The 24429-nt window shown below is 33.7% G+C and overlaps 3 protein-coding genes across 3 annotated transcripts in view; 1 reads left to right on the top strand and 2 right to left on the bottom strand.

Moving 5' to 3' along the window:
* Positions 1 to 24429, bottom strand: part of aralar1 (calcium-binding mitochondrial carrier protein aralar1) — a 510884-nt gene that overhangs the window by 85457 nt on the left and 400998 nt on the right. The gene's annotated exons all lie outside the window — the stretch shown is intronic.
* On the bottom strand, positions 8736 to 24305 carry LOC142222559 (RING finger protein 37). Its single transcript, XM_075292760.1, has 2 exons — positions 23316 to 24305; positions 8736 to 9915 (listed from the first exon to the last, which is right to left on the bottom strand). Exons 1-2 carry the CDS (start codon positions 24021 to 24023, stop codon positions 8986 to 8988), a joined length of 1638 nt encoding a protein of 545 aa, XP_075148875.1. The 5' UTR covers positions 24024 to 24305; the 3' UTR covers positions 8736 to 8985.
* Positions 12578 to 13254, top strand: agt (O-6-alkylguanine-DNA alkyltransferase). The gene has a single exon (XM_075292761.1). The coding sequence runs from the start codon at positions 12649 to 12651 to the stop codon at positions 13219 to 13221; it is 573 nt and encodes a 190-aa protein (XP_075148876.1). The 5' UTR covers positions 12578 to 12648; the 3' UTR covers positions 13222 to 13254.

The following is a 24429-nucleotide window of genomic DNA, read 5'->3' as shown; positions in this document are numbered from 1 at the left end:
GTTTTTTTTTGTTTTGCAACAGACGTAGAGAAGAGGTTTTGTTATATTTGTAATGTGTGTGTGTATGTTTATGTTTGCAACAACCTCCATCGACATCAGTCCGTGGTATACCTACGAATATTCTTACTCAGATCTAGTGTTACCTAATTTCGGTTTTTTCCCCTTTATTGTATAATAAATTGAAACTATCCATAATTTTAATTAAATTTTCGAGAACTAATATCAGAAATAAGAGAATGCTAGGATATAGTACAATAGTAAAGAAAATGTGAATGAAAAAAAGCATGCCCGGTTCCAAAGATTTTGTCTTTACTTTAACAGTTTGGGTATTAATTCCGAGCCAAAGAAGCGGAGAATACAAGTAAGGATACTTTAAAGACGTAATTCTCTTTTAAATTTGGGGGTTCTAGGAAGCAAATGTTAATTTTTAATTTTTTACGATTTTTTTTCGTCAGTTGTTATCAAAAACCTTTAAAAACGAGTTAACGAGTTATTTTTTTTCCATATTAAGACTCGACCTCTAGTAGAAATTATGCTATGTTTCAAGTAAAAAGCGTCTTTAAAATAAAGTGTTGAAAAACATGTCTTATTTTTTAACGATTTTTTGCTTTGTAGGCAAGATGCAAAAAGGAAACAAATTTAAAGACAATTTTATTAATTTTAAAGAATTTTTCTTAATTATTAAAGTCACGTTGACCTTACCTCAAAAATTTTATCTTTCATGTTATGATACACATTTTTAAGTAAAATCACTTAATTATAAGGACATTACAACTTCATTCAAAAGTTTATTGCCTTTTGGACAAGAAAAAAAAACTTTATTTTAGAGAAATGCGTCTTCCATGTTAAGCAAAATTTGCATTCTTATTCTAAGGACATGGAATCTTTGACTTCACGACAATATTTTTTTCAGTGTAGAAAACTAAAAAATTAAATATAAATAAGATCGTTTAATTGTAGGCAAGATGCAAAAAGGAAACAAATTTAAAGACAATTTTATTAATTTTAAAGAATTTTTCTTAATTATTAAAGTCACGTTGACCTTACCTCAAAAATTTTATCTTTCATGTTATGATACACATTTTTAAGTAAAATCACTTAATTATAAGGACATTACAACTTCATTCAAAAGTTTATTGCCTTTTGGACAAGAAAAAAAAACTTTATTTTAGAGAAATGCGTCTTCCATGTTAAGCAAAATTTGCATTCTTATTCTAAGGACATGGAATCTTTGACTTCACGACAATATTTTTTTCAGTGTAGAAAACTAAAAAATTAAATATAAATAAGATCGTTTAATTGCATTTATTTGACGTTCATTACAAACATCTTTGTAGTAATACGGAATGAAATTGATCGAAAGTACTGTTCATTAGCGTAGCTAGACAATTTTCCTAGGGGGGGCTATAGCCCCCCTAGCTAAAAATTTATGGACTGAACTTATAGGTTCAATTAATGTTTTATTTCATAAAATTTAATAAAAAATTAGACATCAAAATAACTCGTCAATTAATTTATAATAAAGCAACTAAAAGTAGTTCCACACTTTTCCCAGCAAAAAAATTGTGAGTTGTTCTAAAGTACTCCCAAAAATGTCCTCAATTATTTTAACTACACAGGAAGTTTTTTACTTGATTTTTTTCATATTTTAATGTGTAATTTTTTGTTTTCTTTTTTTTCAAATAGTTTAAAAAAGAGTAAGAATAAATAAATTGGTACAAATTATTCAAATTTTGCCACAAAACTGCTAAATCCATTATAGAAAAATCGATAATTTTGGAAATTGTTCGAGGAAAAACGTTTCAAACAATCGTCAGAATGCATTAAAATCATAAAAACAATATAAAAATTATTTATTTAGGAAAATATCACAAAATTTTTTAATTCACATTCAAAACACTGAATTCGGATCACACCTTAAGAAGTTATGCAAATTCATTGCAACGGCTGTTGAAACGGTGGACATTTGTCCCATGACAAGCTCATATTACATTCATTGCTTCTCCGCCAATTTTGCACCACTTCTAGACCAAAAAGAACATTTTCACTACTTTTTTGGCGACGCTTTTTCGCAGCATTATTAAGATATTAATTTATGAAAAAATAGTTTTAATATCAATTACTATTTGTTTAATTAAATTGACTAAACTAAATCAATCATAAGTTCAACCACAGCTTTATTTCGTAAATATCTGACTTGAAACATTGCCATCGGCAACTGCTACCACAACCCAAGTAATTCGATTGTTCATGAAAGTCTTTAGCGGAACTTTGTGCGATTGTATATACTTGTTTAATTTTTATAAAAATTAAAAAAAACTATTGACATTTATTGAAAAATGGAAAATCATAAATAGAGTTTCAAATTCTGGGGGGGGCTAAAATTTTTCTGGGGGGGTCTAAGCCCCCTCCCCAGAGGCCTTCCTACGCTTATGGTACTGTTGTTACTTTTACAACACATACTAGATATATATTTTGACTTGCCGTTTTTGAAAACAATTACTAAAAAACACGTTGTGTTTTCCCCAATGTACGTACGTACAAAAATACATATCGTACATTTTAAACGTTTACTCACACTACGCTAAGTACTAGCTAAATTTGAAATTACCTACACAGTGTAATTTCAAAGTTACACATTTCATTCAAGTAATATTTTATTCGGAGCGGAGCGGTTTTTCATTTGGAAACCGCTCCGCTCCCGCTCCGCTCCGGATTTTAGAAATGCCGCTCCCGCTCCGCTCCGGCAAAAAAAGGGCTTGCTCCGCTCCGCTCCGCTCCGGATCCCTGGTTACGAGTACTATCAATAATGGTTTGTTTAGGTTAATTATAGTGGGTGCCCGTTATTTTAGGCTCACATAGACTATTCAGTACATTGTGATACCACAAGTGAAGATCTTCTGTCTTATCCATGAGTGCTTCCCAATTCCATGTTTAGCTCAATGACAAGGCACCTCCTTCTTATAACCGAGTTCGAATGTAGTTTCGCATTAAAGGTGGGTATTAAGTTCGAGTTTTTTCACTGAAGTGAAAACTAAATCAGTAAAAAAAGGTATAAAATTATACATATTTGTTGCAGATTTTATTATAACTTGATGGGGAATAGCCTATAGCAAGTTTTCGCAAAGTTTATATTCCTTAAAAAGTATTATTAAAGAAAAGTAATCGTGAAAGAATGGCGATTTTAGCCGCCAAACTCGAACTTAATACTCACCTTAAGGTGGGTATTAAGTTCCAGTTTATCCGCTAAAATCGCAATTTTTTCACTAAAGTGAAAACTAAATCAGTAAAAAAGGCATATAATTATACACATTTGTTGCAGATTTCTTTATAACTTGATGGGGAATAGCCCAAAGTAAATTTTCTCAACGTTTGTATTCCTTAAAATGGATTATTAAAGAAAAGTAATCGTGAAAAATGACGATTTTAGCGGCTAAAGGTGGGTATTGGCGGCTAAACTCGAACTTAATACCCACCTTTACGGTGAAACCACTTAGAGTAGCTTTGAAATACTCAGAAATGTCACCAGTGTTACTGAGGGAGGATAATCCAATGCTTACCATCTTGGTGTTTGTTCGATAAAGAGATTGAACCCGTGACACTTTGTATGAAAGGCGGACATTCTAATAACCATTGTACGAAGGTGTCTCAATGATAATAGGCCTGTTTTTTATAGTAAAGGCCGATCTGCGTATCACACTATATTTTATATATCTTTGAAATAACAGAAATATCAAGGTCATTATTGAGAAAAGATGAAAAACTATTTGCAGTTGGGCCGAAACTGGGTTGGAATCTATAAACAAGGCGGGCATTATGGTGGCTGTAATAATCTCCATATATATGAATCTTTCGATATTACTTCCATCAATAAGTAGGAATTTATGTAGGTGCACTTGCACCAGTCTATTTCGTCTGTTGTGTGGTAGTTGTTCTGGTACTACGCTACACTTTTGTGGATCGTTCCTTTCTCCCAACGGGTGGTGATCGGATTGAGAGAATAGGAAGCTGTTGGCCACTTCATATACAGCATCCTCATGAATCATTTACCATTTTAGTGCAATCCAAGGTTGGCATCTGAAATTATTTCTGTGAAAATGAGCGACCCAGTCTTCGAATACAACCATTTTTATCTTTAAAGAGAGTTCCAAATGGCAAAAGACGATATTTTATTAGTTCCTGTACATCCGCTCTCATGGACTCTACTGAGTTAAAAAGTTAAAAAAGTCGATTTTTTCAAATTTGGAAAAATCAAAAATTCGGATATGAGTCTCTAGTTATTTGCCCGGCTACGAAAAAGACCGGACTAATTGCAGTTTATTATACATGAACCTAAAGATTACCAACTCAGCTTCTCCAAGTTGATGAAAAAGCATATTCTCGACAATTACTTGTTTTTATCGAGAACCGAAGCCCCAAACCCACACCGTGATAAAAAATATTTTCATGTGTTTGTTTTTTTTTTTTTGTATTTATGCATATATTTTATAATTGAATATTGTTTAATATAATTCCTCATTTTTAAAGCTACTTTCAAATATTATATTTAATATTTATTTTGTTTATAAACAACAAAAAGAAAATTATGATCTCATTTATTTTCTATATGTATATGTGTATTTATTAAATATGTTGTATGTAGTGGGGGCATTAATCAAAATAAAATTTTTATTTATTGAATTCAATTGATATATGCTTGTATCGATATCTCCTTATATACGATTAATTATATTTATATATATGTAGAGATAGATGTATGTATATATGTCTATGCATGTAGTAGTAGTAGTATATACTATACTTAGGTTTGTTGGTGAAACTATAGGTTTTTCCCAATTTTTCATTTATGTTCTGAAAAAATATATATGATATATTTAATAATATTTTAGGTATTATTATATATGTGTTTTAATATTAATATAGTATTTTATAAAAAAATTGCCTTTAAATTTGTTTTATTTTATTATTTCTTTTACATTTCAAGGAAACATTTGTTTCAAACAATTGAGGGCTTTCTGTTGTTCCGCTTAATTTTTTTAAAACGAAATGTGTAATTAAAAATGTCTAAAACATAAACTATATAACTAATGAGAAAAATCATAGATTTTTATTTTAATAAAGCTATTAAGAGTGACAAATATTCAAAACGGTGGATGATTTTGTGTATTATACCATTTTAAATGTAGTGCTGAATAGCACACGTTCATTTCAGAAAATATCTAATAATTATCCTGCGATAGTCAATTTCAAAGAGCAAACAAGAGTCAATGTTATCACAGAAGGAAAGTACCACGCAAAGTGCACCACAAAGTGACAGTAAATGTTGCCGTATCGAAATTTGGTGCAATGGTAAATGAAAAGACCTCAAAACACACAAACAAACAAAAATTACAAAAGTTGAATCCAAAAAAGAAAACGGTTTGAAGAAGTTCGTGATTTTTAAAAAAAACAGCAGTCGATGTCTGCTGTTATATTTTTGTACTTCAGGGCCAAATGAACAACAATTTATAAAATTTTTAGGTTATAAATTTTTCCCCAAAGCATATTTAAGAACCAAACATAGTTTTTGGTATATTTTTGCACCGTAATATACTTACAAGCTCCTAAATACGATCAGCAAACATTTTGTTTGCTGTTATGCCTCAATTCGGTAAATATTCAGATTTTTGGTCACATACTATAGATATTCATAAAATATTGTTTTAATTATGTTAGGATAGCTCCTAAGTTGACATTTTTATTTGTTTTAGCCAAAATAAAACATGTTTTAGAGTAATAGAGCTTCAAAAATAGCAGGAAATGTTTGCTATTTCAGCAAACAGTGACTGCTGTCCCTTTTTCAGCAGACTTTCTGCTGTTTTAGCAGACTTTTCTGCTGTCCCTACTAACAAATTTCTTTGGGTGTTGAAAAGACTTTTGCAATAGTAATTCCTCGACATGATTTTTTCAATCTACGAAGGAGAGATTTTAAACAGAATCAAAAAATCATGTTGTCCAAATGTTTTCATGCGCACTTTTAAATATTGAGGAAATACTAAATTTTAAACGTTTTTAGAAAAACCAAAAGTAAGGTAAAATTGAAACTTCAAGGCCTTTACATCTCGAGGTAATTTGTTTTTTTTTTTGAGTTAGAAGTTAATTTTTCTTCGATTAACTTTTATAAAATATTGGCATGAAGACGTATTTTAACTACCCTAGCACTAATGGAGCTTCATGAAAATTGAGGTTAGAAAAATAAATATCGTTCCGCAACCATCTTATCGCCTGATTTGGCTCCGTGCTACTTCTTGTTATTGCCAAAACTCGAGAAATCATTCCACACAGAAAAAAAATTCACGAACAATTTTCCAATTAAACTTTTAATTGAGTTCTAAAAAATATTCAATTAAAAATTTAATTGCATCAACAAATTTTTTAATTGAAACAAAAATCAATCACAAAAATTAATAGTATCAATTAACTTTTTAATTGACCTTCAATTAATTTTTTAATTGACCTTCAATTAGTTTTTTAATTGATACTATCATTTCTGTGATTGAAGACATTTCAACTAAAAAATTAATTGGATCAATTGATTTCGTGATTGAATCAGATTTTTTTTTTGTGCGCAGGGAACACTTTTCGAATCGAATGGGTAGATAAAAGCTGAATCGAAGAAGGTGCAGAAGTCTATACCGGATGGATTACATGGCATGTTTTCACCCAACGTATTCACCTGATTTGGTTTCTCAAAAAACTCAAGAGATCACTTAGTGAAACTCGTTTCGGTTCGATTGGGGAGGTAAAAGCTGAAACGAAGGCGACACTGATGGCTGTTTGGATAAACTGTTTGGTATATTTCGAGGATTGGAAAAGATTCTCACACAGCGATTACATTTATTTACGACCCTTTAGCTTGCCATTAACTGTAAGTTAGAGATATCTTTTCTTGGGTTAACTTTAATTGAGGAATATTCAGCAAATACGTTCCTAACCGGCATATGAGTATATTGACAGTAACTACACACACACATTATCCATACTTTTTGTTCACAATTCAATGTTCAATGGACTTTTGACTTTCAAAACCGTGACGAAAATTATTATAAAAAACAAAAGATAAATCTGCACGTGTATTCAAAGTAGATATCCAAACCAGATATCTATGTAAGTGTCCAATCGATTTTTAAAATTGAGGAGGTATCCCCCAGGTTTCGATATTAGGAATCGCAAGTCGTTTTTATTTATTTATTTTAGAATATCAAATTAGAATTGACAAGTATCTCTAATTTTTCTCTGTACAAAAAGTAAATTCTTGCAATTTGCGATTCCGAATATGGGAACATGGGGGGATATTGATTTCAACTTTTTCAAAAATTTCACTCCCACTTTTATTGATTTTTTAGTAATCTCAAAAAGAACTCACAACCGACCGGTAAGTCATGATAATTTCCGTAATTAAGGAGACTAAGTTTCTGATGGTTTTTCGGTTTTTTGTGGATCCAATTTTTTTTTTCGAAAGACGAAATATTGGAATTTTCCATACATTTTTTAACAATTCTCGAAAAAAAAAAACATTACTGGCTTCATGTACACTTTTTCACTTTAAATTTTGAGGTTCAATTCGAACCCCGATCATAGGAGCAACCAATATACAGCTTTTTTATTCGTAGTCTCGTTGAGTTTTTGATTATAATATTGGAAGTCAAGAAAGCCTGGCTTTTCGCCTGGATGTCAATAGTATTATTTGTCAATCACAAACGGTGACATTTTGAGATTCTGTTATTCTAAGAAATTTAAATTAATTGCTCTAAGAAGGGAATTAAATGATGGTTAGCTTGGTTGAAAAAAATTTTAGGGAAAGCGTTCAGGCACAGAAAAAATACCAAAGTACAAAAATTTTTTCCAATATTGAATTTTAAAAATATTTAATTAATTAAAATTATGTGATTGAAGAAATTTAATTAATTGATTCAATTAATTGCGCGATTTAAGAGGAAGATATATTTTTGATCTAGTGAAGATAAAACAATTATTAGAGGGCAAGACAGCCAACATAATCGGCTGCTTTGAAGCCGAATGGATTATAATCTTAATTTCTCAAACTGCTACAAGTATCGGGGATTATTTTGAGCAAAGTCAAAACCCTTAGGGTATTTAATTACATTTGAAAATATGTATTGACATTAACTTAATTTTACTGAAATAATGAATTTCGATTTTGGCTAATCTTTCGATATCTCTTAAGTTGTGATAACAAAAACTATCAAAAAATCGAAACGATAGGACATTTTTTCGGTTAAATTTTGTGCGAGTTTTTTAATTCTTTTATTGCTGGGAAGGCCTTGAACGCATTTATCCCTAGGATAGGCGAAAAGCTTTCGATCACTAAGCGCTCAAAGTCAAATTTGGTCTGACCAGACCAAGTACTCTATCCTAGGGTTATATTAATAGTTAAAAGGTTTAAAAAAATAGAGGAGAAAATACTAAATTTCCTTCCATTGAAAATAGTCATTATGTGAAATTACATGTGACAAAGTTTGGCATCACGGAACTATCGAAAAATCTCCTAAAATTACGCCTTGCTTTGGTGTAGAATTTAAGACAGAATATGAAATTTCACAGTTAATTTTCATTAGTTTGTCGAAGAATAATTTAAGCCACTATAGTTCATTGACCGTATGACTTCAGTTCATCCGGATGACATCTGATAAACGAAACTAAAATTAACTTTCTTCGCAAAATAGAAAAAAATGTTATGTGTTTGTGAATAAATTTCTTCTGTTATAATATGTATTAAACTAATTCAATTAAAAAACATAAAAGATCAACTTATGTATATATATAAAAAAAATATTTCGTATATTAAAAAAAACCTGCTTTAGAAAAACTAGATAAAAAAATTTGACGACTATTTGTAAAATAAAATTGGTAGAAACTAATCGATACCATCTGTTTTTTTTTTGCAAAACATAGGTCACCTCTATGCTCCTTCCCTTTGTTGATTCACAGTTTATGATAACGTTCAACATCTGAAGAGCGAAATGATTGATTACAAATGCATTTCTCCTGTTGTGTTAGGGTAACCAAACACTCACGACACACCAAATGATGACATGTTTGAATTTCATAAGAAAAATCGGCAGATTGACAATTGATACAACCCTCTGGTTTAGGGGGTTGCTCTAAAGGAATTTGTGAAAATCTTGTAATTTTTTGTAAGGCTTGTTGTATAGCCTGATCTATGGAACTGTTGTGGGTGGTTGCAGGTGTTGCGGCTACTGTCGATGTGGCAGAAGCATTATCGGCATTTAACATTAATGTGGAACATGTAAAGGAAGATGTAGCTGTTGCTGTGGTCTGTGTTGCTGTCGATGTCAACATCATTGAGGATAACGAGGTGGAGGTTGTCGAGGTAGTATATTTTTTAGTTAATCTTGGTTTGTGGATTGACGCCAAGGTTGAATAACCTGATCCTGTTGTGGATGTCTCCGTTAATCGAGCTCTTTTATTAGCCGATGGCAAGTGATAAGGGCTGACCGAAGTATCATCTATGAAATCTGTTGAGGTATCTCTTGATGCGAGTGTTGCTGTTGCATAAGTTCTTCGATATGATTTCGATAGAGACGAATAGGCTCCTAATGTGTGTGAATGCGAGAGACTAGCAAATTGCGAGGCATGTCTATTTTTACTACGACGAACGCGGGAACTGCCCAGTGACCGTGGAACTGTTTTGAAGTGTTCAGAGTTTTCCATTAGGAACTTTTCTATGCGTGCTTTAAGAGGCAAATTCAAGATAGCCTTGCGATGTATGGTAAACTCTAGACCGGTGAATGGATCCGAAGGTAAACGGCCCCATTTTGATTCTTCTTCGGAGTGTTTGTCGATGGTTGATTGGTCTACCACTTTGCCAGATGGCAGTACAGTTGGAAAGATCTGAAATAATAAAGAAAATATGTGACAATTATGAATTTGTGACATAATGTAGTCGTGTGGATAGGACTCAATTAAAATGAATTTCAAACATTCCAATCAGGACTTTAAAAAATCTTAAATGTTTGCTAAAAATTTAATGAGAAGGTTATAAATAAAATAAAAATAAAACAAGTATATACAGCAGTAAGTTCGGCCGGGCCGAATCTTAAATACCCACCACCATGAATCAAATATAATAGTTTACTTTGAAAACTCATCGTCGTAGCGGGTTACTTGATAATATATAGCATTTTATGGGATTTTATGACAAATCTTCTCCCAAGCAAATCAGTTCAACCAGTACGCTTCCCGAAGAAAAAAATTAAAGATTCTACCTATGAAGACCAGCACAGATTCTGGATTTATGAGAACCAATTTTGTTTGAGTTTTAGAGAAATCATAAACATATCGTGTATATGATGAAATAACGCCTTGATTTGAAGTCCTAGAAATAAATTCGGGAGTTAGGTCTATATGGGGCCTATACCAAAACCTCTAGAATTCCACTTTCAGACGAATTGGTGAAAACTACGAATTCTAGAAGCCTAAGAAGTAAAATCGAGAGATCAGTCTATATAGGGGCTATACCAAAACATGGACCGACACGGACCATTTTCGACACACCTCTTTATGGTCCTAAGATACGTCTATATTTCAAATTTCCGGCAATTTGGAAAAAAAACTACGGATTCTAGAAGCCCAAGAAATAAAGTCGGGAGATCGGTCTATATGGGGGCTATACCAAAATATGGACCAAAAGGTACCATTTGCGACACACCTATTTGTGATCTTAAAATACCTGTAGATTTTCAATTTCAAGCAAATAGGCTAGAAAATATAGTCTCTAGACGCCCAAGAAGTAAAACAGAGAGATCGGTCTATGGGGGTTATACCAAAAAATGGACCGATACACATCAATTTCGGCACAGATATTTGGGGTCCCAATTCAGGCAAATCGGGTAATAAATACAGTTTATAGAAGCCAAAGAATAAAAATCGGGAGATCGGTCTATTTGGCGACTATACCAAAACATGGACCGATACGGACCATTTTCGACACACCTCTTTATGGTCCTTAAATACCCCAAGATGTTCAATTTGGTGTTCCAAAATACCTCTAGATTTCCAATTTCAGGCAAACCGGATAATAAATACAGTTTATAGAAGCCAAAGAATAAAAATCGGGAGATCGGAACAAAACATGGACCGGTACGGACCATTTTCAACCTCTAGATTTTCAATTTGAGGAATATCGGATAGAAAATACAGTTTCTAGACTCCCAAGAACCAAAATCGGGAGATCGGTCTATATGGATTGGTCTATATGGGGGCTATACCAAAACATGGTCTGATGGGCTCCATTTTCGGCACACCTCTTTATGATCCTCAAGTACCTCTAGATTTTCAATTTGAGGCTAAGTGGACAAAAACTACGTTTTTTATAGGCCCAAGACCCCAAATCGAGAAATCGGTTTATATGGGGACTATATCAAAACTTGGACTGATATAGCCCATCTTCGAACTTGACCTGCCTGCAACCAAAAAACGAATCTGTGCCAAATTTTAGGACGATAGCACAATTATTGAAGGCTGTAGCGTGATTACAACAGACAGACAGACATGCTTATATCGTCTTAGAATTTCTCCCTGATCAAGAATATATATATATACTTTATATAGTCGGAAGTCGATATTTCGATGTGTTACACACGGAATGACAAACTTCTTATACCCCCATCACCATTCTATGGTGGTGGGTATAAAAATTGTTAAAATTGTATAGGAGACTTCACACCATGTACTGGATTTCATCGTATATCTATTTTTTGTTTGTTTCATCAGCTGGCAAAATGGGGGTATTGAAAGGTTAAATGCCGCCCTGAACCAGGTGAGAAGCCACCATTAACATAACGAGATGTGAGAAAGTTACCTAGTTGTCCTATGATAGGTGATATCCGTGCACAACGAGGTACCTGGACTACTATCTATCGCTTATGGATATAGAATGAATATTCAAAACCCAGTCGATTGCCTAACATCTCCAAGCTCCTCCTTTCATGCCCCCAAACTAGCAAATGGACATGACAACTGAGTCCCTAGAGAGTTCTGCCAAAACTACAAGTGAACAGTTGAGCACTGCCTTGGATTTTAGTCCATCGAAATTTAATATTGGATTTTTTTTGTCTTAATGCCAGATTTTACTTGTGTGCATTTGTTTGATTTTAGAGCCACTACCAAAAAAAGGGGAAATTGGTCGTGTACCAATAAAGCCGACCATTTTGAAATTCTGACGTATAGTAATCGAAACTGTTCTGTGATGGTGGTATAGAGCAAATGCCTTTGGAAATATTTTATGGGATCCATAAAAACTGCCTGGGGTCGTTTTTTCATAAGTCTTGTAATTTCGAAAAAAAATTACAAATTTTCCTTTATAACAGGCATCCCAGTCGAACGAAAGCCATCGTTTCTGATATGAGATATTGGCTCTTATTGTGTGGTTTCGAATATGTAAATTGACTATTTCGCAACACCCTGTTCACCTTGAATTTCCTTTGATGTTATCATCTCTATTGATATCGATTACCGATAATTTCGATAAGCCTATCGAGAAGATAGCGTCTGGCATCTCTATTTAAGAAGAATTTGAAAATTCGCGCTTCGCATTCAAATACGAATTTGTTTAATCTCCGCAAAATGTTCAAAAACGTGGTTATTAATACGGAAATTTCTAACAAGCCATTGAAATTAGATTATGGCTTTATTGAAACAAAATTTGGTCAAATGGTTATGGCCAATGCCGTTGATAATGGAATTCTTCGTATTGCTTATCTGCATTTCGCGGATGGAAAACGTATAGAAGATTTTGCTGCAGACATGAAGAAACGTTGGCCAAACGCTGAAATTCGCGAAGACATGGAGAAAACTCAACGTTCCTTTGAAACCTATTTCCAGAAACAGAAGCCTAAGCGTGAAGTTTGCCTAGTTCTGACCGGTTCAAAATTCCAAAATAAAGTTTGGACAACTTTACTCAAGATACCCTATGGAGAGGAGCGTACTTATCAAGAAGTAGCGGCTATGATAAAACGTCCGAAATCAGTCAGAGCAGTGGCCACTGCTGTGGGAAAAAATGATATTGCCGTTTTTATTCCGTGTCATCGCGTTAAATCCAAAAACAATGATATGCATAAGTATCGTTGGGGAAATGAATTGAAAGTTAAAGTTTTGCAGGATGAGAAAGCAAAGTCTTTGGGTGATGTTTCCAAATAAGCGTACATGGAATCATGTATGCTTTTTATTATTAAAGATTGGATTGGATGAAGTTGGCAACTCTGGTCGTGTCAAGTCGCGAAATTTTGCACGGGTCGATCGTCCTAACGAATTTACTTATAATCTCTTAAAAAAGTAAAATCTATATTTCATAAGTGCTATCAAATCTTAAAACAAAACGCCCAGCATTTGTTTAAGTTGAAGGATGCCCCGAAAATCGCGTAAAAGTATAAATAGAACAAAAATTATTTGTGCTCATTGTAATACCCAAATACTGGAAGGCGATGAATCTATGCAATGGGACATATGTGAGAAAACTCTCCACACTTTATGTACAAACTTAGACAAAATGGAAATTGAAAGAATTTGTGCGGATCAATCTCTCGAATATAGATGTCGCTTATGTGTAACAAGCCAGAATAATGTTGTCGTTGCTAACAGTGATCTCTCTGACATTAAAGCGGAGCTTAAGCAACTGAGAGAAATAAAGGAGACCATTCGCTTTATGTCATCTCAGTATGATACTATATTGAAGGGAGTTGTCAAGAATGAAAAACAAATAGAGTACTTGCAAAAAGAAAATAAATCACTGCACGAGGAAGTGCAAAGCTTAAAATCTTCGATTAAATTTCTCAATGAAGAAAGAGTGCGGAATGACTGTGTCATCTATGGGTTTGAAGTGGAAGAAAATAAGAAGGCAGCTGACTTGGTGTTGGAAATAGCTAAAAAGACTGGTGCTGAGATTTGTGATAAAGATATCGATGAAGCCTATTTTTTACACAAGGGCAAACAAAATAGTAAAAAGAAGGCAATGGTTGTCAAATTTTCTACCAAGCACAGTAAACAAGCATTTATGGATGGCAAATCTAAACTGAAAAACATGGATGACTTTAAAAATGTTTATATCAATGATTTTTTGTGTAAACAATCTATGGAATTATGGAAACACGCCATGTCACTGAAAACAATCGGATATCAATATGTTTTTGCAAAGGCCGGTAAAATAATCGTCAAAAAGAATATGGATTCAAGACCTATACTTCTGTATACAATGGATGATGTCGATGGACTGCTTCGAAGTTGTGTGGAAGGTACTTCTTCTACTAGAGCTAAAGTCACAACTGTTACACATTCTGATGACGTCATTAATGTTGAATGCGGATCTTCAGCTGCTTCTATCTAACTTTGTATTTATTAGTTTTATGTTATGTATCTTCATACTATATATCTTTCAGTAATGAATTCTAATTTCTATTTTCATGATATGAATGAATTTAACCAAAATTTTAATATTAGTATTACAGATTCTTTTAAAATATTGTCAGTGAATGTTAGGAGTATTTCCTCCCTTGATAAGTTCAATAGTTTTAAGCGGGATATTTGTAGTTTATCAGTACTTCCCAATGTTATAGCTGTGCAGGAGACATGGCTTAGGGAGAATAGCACCGATCTATATTTTATTCCAGGATATAACGCCGTACATTGCTGCAGATATGATGGATTTGGGGGGACATCTATTTATGTGAGGCAGAATATTATATTTGAAGTGTTTTCAAACACAAGCAGCGATTATATCGACATGGTAACGATTACCCTGCCTGATTTAAAAATAAGAAATAGACCTTTAGTAATAAATTCTTTATATAGATCTCAGAAATGTTCATTACAGAAACTTCTTGAGGAGCTCGATAATTTGTTGGTTGACGTTGGAAGATACTCTTGTGTTTTTGTTGGTGACTATAACGTTAATTTGTTATTGTATAATTCTCACAGTCAATCTTTGTTAGATGCATTTGCTGAGTATCAATTTACTTCTTGCCATGACCTGATTACCAGATCGTCTAGTAGAACATGTATTGATGGAGTATTCAGTAACTTTAATGGAGTTTCAGTATCTTCTATAGGAAATAATTTAACGGATCACAACCTGATTTTAGCCAATTTGGAAGTCCATGTTGTTAATGGTGAGATTGAAGTAGAAAAAAAGTCCAAAATTGACTATAGAAAATTAGGATCAATTTTAGACGATAAATTAAACTTTTTGGATGATACTTCAAGCTCATCTGAATTATGTGAACGATTGATCAAGGTTTTATCCGACGCTAGGAAACAAAGTAGTGGGACGAAGACTAATATAATAGGGGTGAGACGCGCTATGAATCCATGGATAACGGATGATTTGTTTGCATTAATTGAATATAAGAGAAGATTGCTTAGAGCTAGGAGAAAGAATCGGAAGGACAACGACTTAGATGAACGTTTGAAACGAATTAGTAGAGTAATCAAGGTCAGTAATAACATTCTCATGAAGAATTTTTACCGTCGAAATGTCGAATATTGTAATGGGAATATTAGGAAAACCTGGGATTTTCTTAATACTCAACTTGGGAAGAAGGTACGAGGTTACCTGAATATTACTGACGAGAACAACGTTCGATTATGCTCGGATGAGGAAAAGGTCTTAAATTTCAATAGATATTTTTCAGAAGTAGTTGGGAAAGTTAGGGAAGAAATTCCAAGATATGACAACGACCACATAAATTTTTTCCGAACTATGAATCAGTTTGCTTGTATGTTTGACATTTCTCCAGTAGATAGTGAGGATATTGAGAATCTTTTAGAACGTTTGGAAGTAAATAAGGCTGTGGGATTCGATGATATTTCGGTTCAAATGTTGTTGTCCAGGAAGTATGCGATTTCTCAGATACTTACAATAATTTTTAACAGGATGGTGCAAGAATGCAAGTATCCGGACATATTGAAAATTCAAAGAATCTTGCCTATACCGAAGACGTCTTCTTCTAGCTGTGTGAAGGACTACAGGCCAATTTCTGTTCTATCTGTAATCGACAAGATTTTCGAAAAATTGATTGTTAAGCAATTATCGGAATATGTTGATAATAATAAATTGTTGTATGACCGCCAGTATGGATTTCGGAAGGGTACCGGAACTGGAGAGGCAGTGATTGAAGTTATCGATTACATTTGCAGTGGGTTAGACAATGGAAGTAAGGGGGTAGCTGCAATGTTTTTTGATCTCACAAAGGCCTTTGACCTGGTGGATTATTCAATTTTGTTACAGAAATTTAAACTTCTGGGATTCTCACGTAGTACATTAAATTTTTTTGATAGCTTTTTTCAGAACAGGAAGCATTGCGTGACGATTGGTCAAGCTAGGAGCGATTTTCTTCCGGTTAAATGTGGTATTCCCCAAGGTAGTGCTCTAGGTCCGCTTATTTTTAAATTGTACATAAATGATTTGTGTAACATGAATTTTTATGGAAAGTTATACATGTATGCAGACGACATTTGTCTCTTATACTACTATGATAACCAACAAGAACTTAGAACACGTATTGAGTACGACGCTTCGATTTTATCTGAATTCTTAAGAATTAACAGGTTGAAACTTAATCCTAAGAAATCAAATTTTATCAGGTTCAGACCGTATGCTCATAAGGACGAGGAGAAGATGAGCGTTTATATTGATGGAGAGCTAGTGGAGGAGACTTTGAACGTACGCTACTTAGGAATGGAATTCAGTCATAATTTGCATTGGGACAATCACATTAGCTCCCTGAAATCTAAGTTATCAGCCAGTATAGGAATACTATATAAGTTTAAAAATAAAATAGATGTTAGTACGAAATTGTTGCTGTATAACTCACTGATTCATTCACATCTAAGCTACCTTCCAATGGTGTATGCTTTTAGATGGAGTAATTCTCTGAAATCTCTACAAGCGGCTCAGAACAAGGCGCTTAAAATTGTATTTAATTTGCCCAGGAGATTCTCCACTATAAGACTCTATAAGGAATATGCGAAGGGTATACTTCCTATAAGGGGTCTATACAGACAGCAGCTTAACATGCATGTTTATAAATCATTAGGAAATTTGGGTCCGCAGACTTCACAATTTCGACTCAACGTGCAAAATACTCATAGGCATACAAGACAGGCGATGAACCTAGCATCTGTGAGATGCCGTCTTGAAGTCACTAAACAAAGGATTTCTTTTTCTGGCCCTCACGATTTTAATAGTCTCCCAATATATCTTAGGCAGGAAGTTTCACTATCCAAGTTCAAAAATGATTTAAAAAGATATTTGATAGATAATATGGAAATACTTCTCACAAACTGAAATAGTCTTAATATTTAAACTTTCGATAGCTATTATTTACTATTAATACTTAGTTATTGTTTTTTAAAATGAATAATGTGCAGTTGTAAATGTTATAGTTGCTCACTGCTAGCCTCTACAAGTCTTTGACGCTGAGGCATTTATTTATTTTGTTATGAATTAATATTGTAATTTTTTTATATTTTAAAATAAAAAAAAAAAAAAAAAAAAAAAAGATAGTTTTTAAGCCTTTTTGTATGCCACCCATATATGCCTTGGTACAATAGTATAACTATGTATAAGAATAAAAGTTCATGAAACATTAATTTCAACGTGTTTGCTTTAATGTGGAAGGATGCAAAATCTGTTTGGATTTTTCCAATTTTATGACTAAACTGGGAAGAAAATTCATCAATTTATTCAATCAACACTTAAGGACTACAAAAATTTATGTGGTCCATGAAAATTTGATAAAGAGTACAAACGAGTGTTGACCCGAAGAGAGGTCAATCCCTACCCATTTCTGGATACCAGATCTGAAGCTTTCCTCTTAAAATACAGGTGCTAATTTGAAGACAAAATTGTGAGGCCATCGACGAGATATTTTGTGCTTTAGGATGGTTTATGTAAAGGAGATTTGGTGACTCATTTCTAACAATTGTTGAGTGCCTGTCATCTTTCACAAAGAATTTTTTTGGTGCCTACACTCAAAAAAAAGAACTCTATTTCACTAAAGCCAATTTAACTTTATTTTAGTTCATGGAATTATTATTTTTGGAGAAAGTTTCCTTTACTCTAATAATTTTTTGTGTACGTTAGTTAAATTAACTAAACCCGAGGAAAAAAATATACTAAAATGAAGCATAAAGATTAACTAAATGCGTGCCTTCCACAAAATAGTTAAGAATTTCTTTAAATTTGTAAATTTTACCAAAAATGCATCCATCATGAACTTCGTATGGCACTAAAGACATTCTTGCAATTTTGGACTCCAAGTTTTTCCTTCAAACTACAAAATTTTCTTTAACAACTTAGTTATGTCTAATAAATTTTCTTGAATTTGTCGAAAAATATGTACTTATTTTTATGACATCGGCGTGATGCCAACGTTTGTAATACTGTTTAGTTAAAATTTTCTAGAAATATTCAAAATTTTCTAAAATTAACCGAAAGTTTTCTTCCTGGTGGGTACACTGTTTTTTCAGTGTACCAATGTATGTCATGTTATTCGACGGCGGCCATTTTGATAATAAAGCAGACTTGAAAACACTCATGGATATGAAAAACTGCCCTTTGTGTGGGCAATTTATGCGATCTGCCTTGTATATTTGATCACCACTAAGAACCATCTTGGCTGTTTTCGAAAGTTTTATCTAAAATGTCTCGAAAGCAGAAAGGTGACGTGATAATTGTTCATCGCGTATTTTTAAGCATTTTTAGTAGATAATCATTGCTAAGAGAAAACTATGCTTTCTTTTTTTAAGATTCTCCCACACATTTTTTATACCCTAAACCACATAGTGGTCAGGCTCACTTAGACTATTCAGTCCATTGTGATACCACATTGGTGAACTTCTCTCTTATCACTGAATGCTGCCCGATTCCATGTTAAGCTCAATGACAAGGACCTCCTTTTTATAGCCGATTCGGAACGGCGTTCCACATTGCAGTGAAACCACTTAGAGAAGCTTTGAAACCATCAGAAATGTCACCAGCATTACTGAGTTGGAATAATCCAACGCTGAAAAATATTTTGGTGTTCGGTTGAAGCAGGAATCGAACCCACGACCTTGTGTATGCAACGCAGACATGCTAACCATTCATTGCACCACGGTGTTCAGGGTATAATGACTTTGAACGGATCGTCATCAAATTTTGCAAAAAGTAATCTTCATCACCCGTCTGCAAAATTGCATCGGAATCGATTCAGATTTAGATATAGCTCCCATATACAATGTATCGCCCGATTGGCCATAAAACCCTTATTTATCAACCGATCATACTCAAACTTGGTTTGCTATAATCTTCTATAGTACTAACATTATATGCAAAAAATCTTCGAAATCGGTTAAGATTTAGCTATAGGTCCCATATATATGTATCGCCCGATTTTTCTAAGTTTGGTTATAAAACCCTTAGTTGTCAACCGATAATACTCAAAGTTAGCTAAATGCAGTCTTCTATAGCACTAATTATATGTGCAAAATTTCATCGAAATCGGTTCAGATTTATATATAGATTCCATATATATGTATCGCCCGATTTTGAAAATTTTGCCCCTCATAACCTTATTCTTGACCATAGAGGTCTCATTTCTTAAACCTCTAATGCCCCAATTTTTTTGCCAGCTGATTAAATTTTCAATGTTAACGATACAAAAGCAAGAGAACTTAGCAAGAAAAATGTTTACCGTAAAATTCAGCATATGCTGCAAAGCCTCTTGAATAGTTTCAAATAAGTTTTCTTTTTATTTTGCCCATTTTTGTTGTCTTAAGGAGTGTTTTACTAAAAGCTTCCTTATTAAGTGAAGGCCGCCTAAAGGCGGGCTTGAGCATTAGAGGGTTAACTGATCTTGCTTAAATTTTGCACAAGGTAACCTTCTTTGCTATAAATAAAACCTGCAAAATTTTATATAAATTGGTTCAGATTTAGATATAGCTCCCATATATACGCATCGCTCGATTTTTCCAAATTTGGCTAAAATACTCTTATTTATTAACCAACGTTACTCAAATTTTAAAGTAGTAGCCGATCGTAGTTAAGACTAACGTGTAGCTCTTACATAAATATATTTCCCAAGTTTCACAAAATTGGATTTATTACCCACACTAATTGAAAGATTTCCTCTTTTTTAATAAAATGTACCCCTTAATGTTCTTAAATATTGAAATGCGGTTTATCTCCCAAAGCATTGATACCCCACAGACAATGTTTGCTAATTCAGTGGTGGTGGTTTAGGTATGATATAGTCGGCCCCGCCCGACATTTTACTTTACTTACGGTCATTTTCATGTAGCTCCGTTAGTCTTTAACTGTCAGTTAACATAAAGTAATTTGCAACTACCTTCTTTTCGGTTAACTTTAACTGAAAAATTTTCAGCAGTTAAGTTCCTAACAGGTATATGGAATACATAGGCAAGATGACAGATATGTTCATAGCATGGTTTAAAAGTTCGTTAGCTAACGAAGTACTAACGGAGCTTCATGAAGATGGGAGTTACTTGTTTAAATTTCTAAACAAACGGAAAACTAACGCTGCGATATAAACAACAAATGTTACTGTCTCAATTAGAGAGGAAACCTTTTAAGTGTAAGGGAGCCACCGAGGTGCAATGGTTAGCATGCCCGCCTTGCATACACAAGGTCGTGGGTTCGATTCCTGCTTCGACCGAATACCAAAAAAACGGTGGATTATCCCACCTCAGTAATGCTGGTGACATTTACATTCTAAGTGGTTTTACTGCAATGTGGAACGCCGTTCGGACTAGGCTATAAAAAGGAGGTCATTGTTTGAGCTTAACATGGAATCGGCCAGTACTCAGTGATAAGAGAGAAGTTCACCAATGTGGTATCACAATGGACTGAATAGTCTAAATGAACTTGATACATCGGGCTACCACCTAAACCTAACCTAAGCGTCCGAAAAACGGAGCTGTCCTAAATTTTGGGAAATCTTGGTGTGAACATGTTCGTCATTTTCGTGAGTTAAGATTGTTAAAGAAGTGACTTCCGGCATTCATAGCGACACACCACTTCCTCTTGGCTCAACAAAGATTTAATCAAAGAAGTAACCAATTTGAGTGAAATTTATTATATTATTAAAATTTTAGTTGCATTTTTAAAACTATTCAATTAAACATTTAATTGATTCAACAAATTTTTTAATTAAAACAAAAATCAATCACAATAATAGTATCAATTAATTTTTTATTGACTACGGTAATTGATACTATCATTTCTGTGATTAAAGACATTTCAACTAAAAATTAATAGGATAAATTAATTACGTGATTGAATCTAAAAATTATTTTGTTGTGTGTACATAGTTCCTGGTTTGAAAACAAACACAAATTATTTTATAACACCTCTCCAAAACACGTTTGCCACTCGAGTATAGAATTTAAAGGTGTGTACATAACACGAAATTATAGTGACTCACACGTAAGCCGTGTGTCATTCTGATGACAAAGCCGTGACCATGCGTTAGTTTGATTAGTCAACCAAAATTTCATGCGCTGGCGTGAGTCACGAAAATAATTTCTTCGTGAGTGTTGGTGGGTAACGAATTTCTGAAAAATATGCCCACGGAAATAATCCCGCTAATGAACATAACGAATTCAACTCGATTCGCTAGCAATTTAAGTGATACCTGAGATGTTAAGAGCTTAACAACGCTCATTTTCCCCCATAATTCTCGTCGACGAAGATTTGTCAATTCTTATCCGTACTTACGCTTTCTCAAACTTCAACCGTAACATATGACTCCATGGTGGGTCACTAAAATTTTCTTGAATGGGGCGATTTTTCGTAAGTCCCAAGAGTTTTCGTGAGTCACGAGATTTTTTTTGTGAGTGTGATCCTTGTTTTTAAAGAAAAGTCCTATAAGTGAGCACGGATTTTCTTATCATATTCAAAATTAATCAAACAAAAAATATTTCACTAAATGTTGATTGATGGTATGGAAAAAAAAGTCTTCTTTCAAAGAAATGTTTAATTATCAAATAAAATTTCAATAATTTGTGATTCTGCCTCTGTAATCTAAAATGACACATAAATATTCCTTGAACTGTAACGAAGTTTTAGAGTTGGGCCAACAACAAAGGGCAGTTACATCGTCTTCAAAATGGAGAAGATATCACGAGCAATTACAGTGGACTTTAGTAGTATATGTATATACTAAAAGACGTAATTGGACTGACGCAACGCCAAAATTAATTTTTGAAGATATTGACTTAATATTTGGAAAAATAGAAGCATTTCGGAAATACATTGGTTAACCAAAGAACTAATTCTGAATTTAGTTAGTATACCATAGGAATATTCCGAAAATAAAACAATGATAGGAATATCCCGAAAATAAAATAATACAAATGGAATAGTCCATATCATTCCCCAGTAAAAAAAAAATACCAGTTTTGGTAATAGTCTATAAATAGTAGCAACCGTGCTCCAAACACCTATATGTAATTCAGTTGGTTTGGTGTAGGGTAACCACATAGCAGTCACCGTCCGAATTTAGATTTCTTTATTATGTATAGTCTACACAAAGTATATAATTCTATTAGAATATTAAATAACTCTGTAACATCGAATGCATTTGAACTTATTTGCATTTTGCAAAAATTATTCACGATTCAGCATCACAAGGGGCACATGCAAAAGCATGTCATATACTAAACTACCTAATAGTCATTTATTAATATTTGTTCCCATCATTTGTTTGTTAAACTATTAACATTTACAGAACATAATTTAAAACTGTATAAACATGGAATGAGGCAGGGCTACAACGAATGAGTTCTCATTTGTTTTTAGCATTTTGTGGCCTTCATTCTATAGCAATGTAATATTCACTTTTGAAACCGGAAGCCGATATAACAAATGACTGGCTGTTGTATTTCTGTTTGTCATGACAAAATGGCGTAGCTTAAATAGACCACTGTGCAAAAAAAAAAAAGGAAAATGGCCAGGCATTTTTGCTGTTGCCTGCTTACAGGGCGCACACAAAATGTCATGAATGCATTTACTTGGTCAGTTGAAGTACTTGTTGTACACACATTGCACATTGCTTTGCTTGGCTCCCTTTTTTTGCTGGCATTACGTAAAGTTTGGTATACATATCCATCCCCTTGTATGTACGAAATACTACGTTCATGAAGATGATGATGATGAGGTTATAATTAGATGAGAATATATTCGGTAGCATAGCTAAACGAAAAGCAAAATCGATATAAAAAGAACTTAAGGTACATACCATCAATTCCCATGTTATGGCATCAAGGAATTCTTCTGGTATATTTAATTTCGAGCTCTTATTTAATTCGGGTATACATCTAGACGGTGACCGCTGCCCAGCATCTTCATCTCTTTGTCTTGCCCCATGGTCATAGGGATTGGTTATCTCATTCCAAATGCTCTTTATCAATTCCCGATCACCTTTGTCCAATGAACGAGCTGGCAAACCCCAAATTTGAACTTTTCGTAATACAGGGGGGCATTTGTGAGTTGCCCTTATTGTCAGCTTAATACTTTTGGTATTTGACAGCATTTTATGGGCTGTCTTGAAAAAGAAAACTGTTTCGCATGGTTGACCAGTGCTCTTGGAACTTGAACTGCTGTAGTCGCTCTGATAACAAAATGTCAGTGAATCAACATCTTTGGCCAAATCTCGAACATTGGCCACACGTTCCCATATGCCCTCGTATTTGGCATGGACCTCGAATGCCGTTGATCTTAGGGCACCATGACTATTCCATAGTTTAATAACCTTAAGTTCGATAGCCTTGGGAAAGTCAAACACGATTTCAATTGGTGGCTTTGTTACGCTAAAGGCCATAAAACCACGCTGAAGTTGCTCAGCATCATCAGATATTAAATTGTAGACACCATAACCATCTTCACAAACGACATCACTCTCGACCGAGGGCTTTAATTTTGGATTGAGGAAGTTTATTAAACTCATTTAAGGTTCGATTGTTTGATGGGAACACGATTGAGCGACACACGGTAGTACACAAAGGCAATGGACACAGCAGTTTATTGCGAACGAAGAAAATGGTGGGCGGTGTCCTGATTTTAAAAGGAAGCCCTTGCAAATTAATCGTATATCGGAATTAACAATGATTTATGTACAAAAAAAGATGGAAGCTAAAGATGGCGTCACTGTAATTATATTGTTCTTTGAGTGAATTGATTTTTTTGTTCTGCTTGCCAGTGGTGTCAAACACAAACAAAATAAAGTGAAGTTAGCTGCAGTTGTGAATGTCAACAAAATAATAAAGCCGAATGGGCTGAAAATGACGGCGTGCAAAATAGAATAGGCCTGTTTTTTTTTAGCTATAAGGCCGGTATGCACCTCTAGCGAAATT

The sequence above is a fragment of the Haematobia irritans genome, chromosome 1 (genome assembly GCF_050003625.1).
Source record: "Haematobia irritans isolate KBUSLIRL chromosome 1, ASM5000362v1, whole genome shotgun sequence".
Classification (NCBI taxonomy): Eukaryota; Metazoa; Arthropoda; class Insecta; order Diptera; family Muscidae; genus Haematobia; species Haematobia irritans.
The sequence above is the reverse complement of the archived record's forward strand: the minus strand, read 5'-3'. Positions and strand labels throughout refer to the sequence as shown.

What these genes read in the sequence shown, in the direction of transcription:
- LOC142222559 (XM_075292760.1), bottom strand. Translation starts at nt 24,023, where the DNA reads ATGAGTTTAATAAACTTCCTCAATCCAAAATTAAAGCCCTCGGTCGAG. An exon ending in CCATAACATGGGAATTGATG is followed by an intron (nt 9,916 to 23,315) that starts GTATGTACCTTA and finishes TTATTATTTCAG; the next exon opens with ATCTTTCCAACTGTACTGCC.
- agt (XM_075292761.1), top strand. Translation starts at nt 12,649, where the DNA reads ATGTTCAAAAACGTGGTTATTAATACGGAAATTTCTAACAAGCCATTG.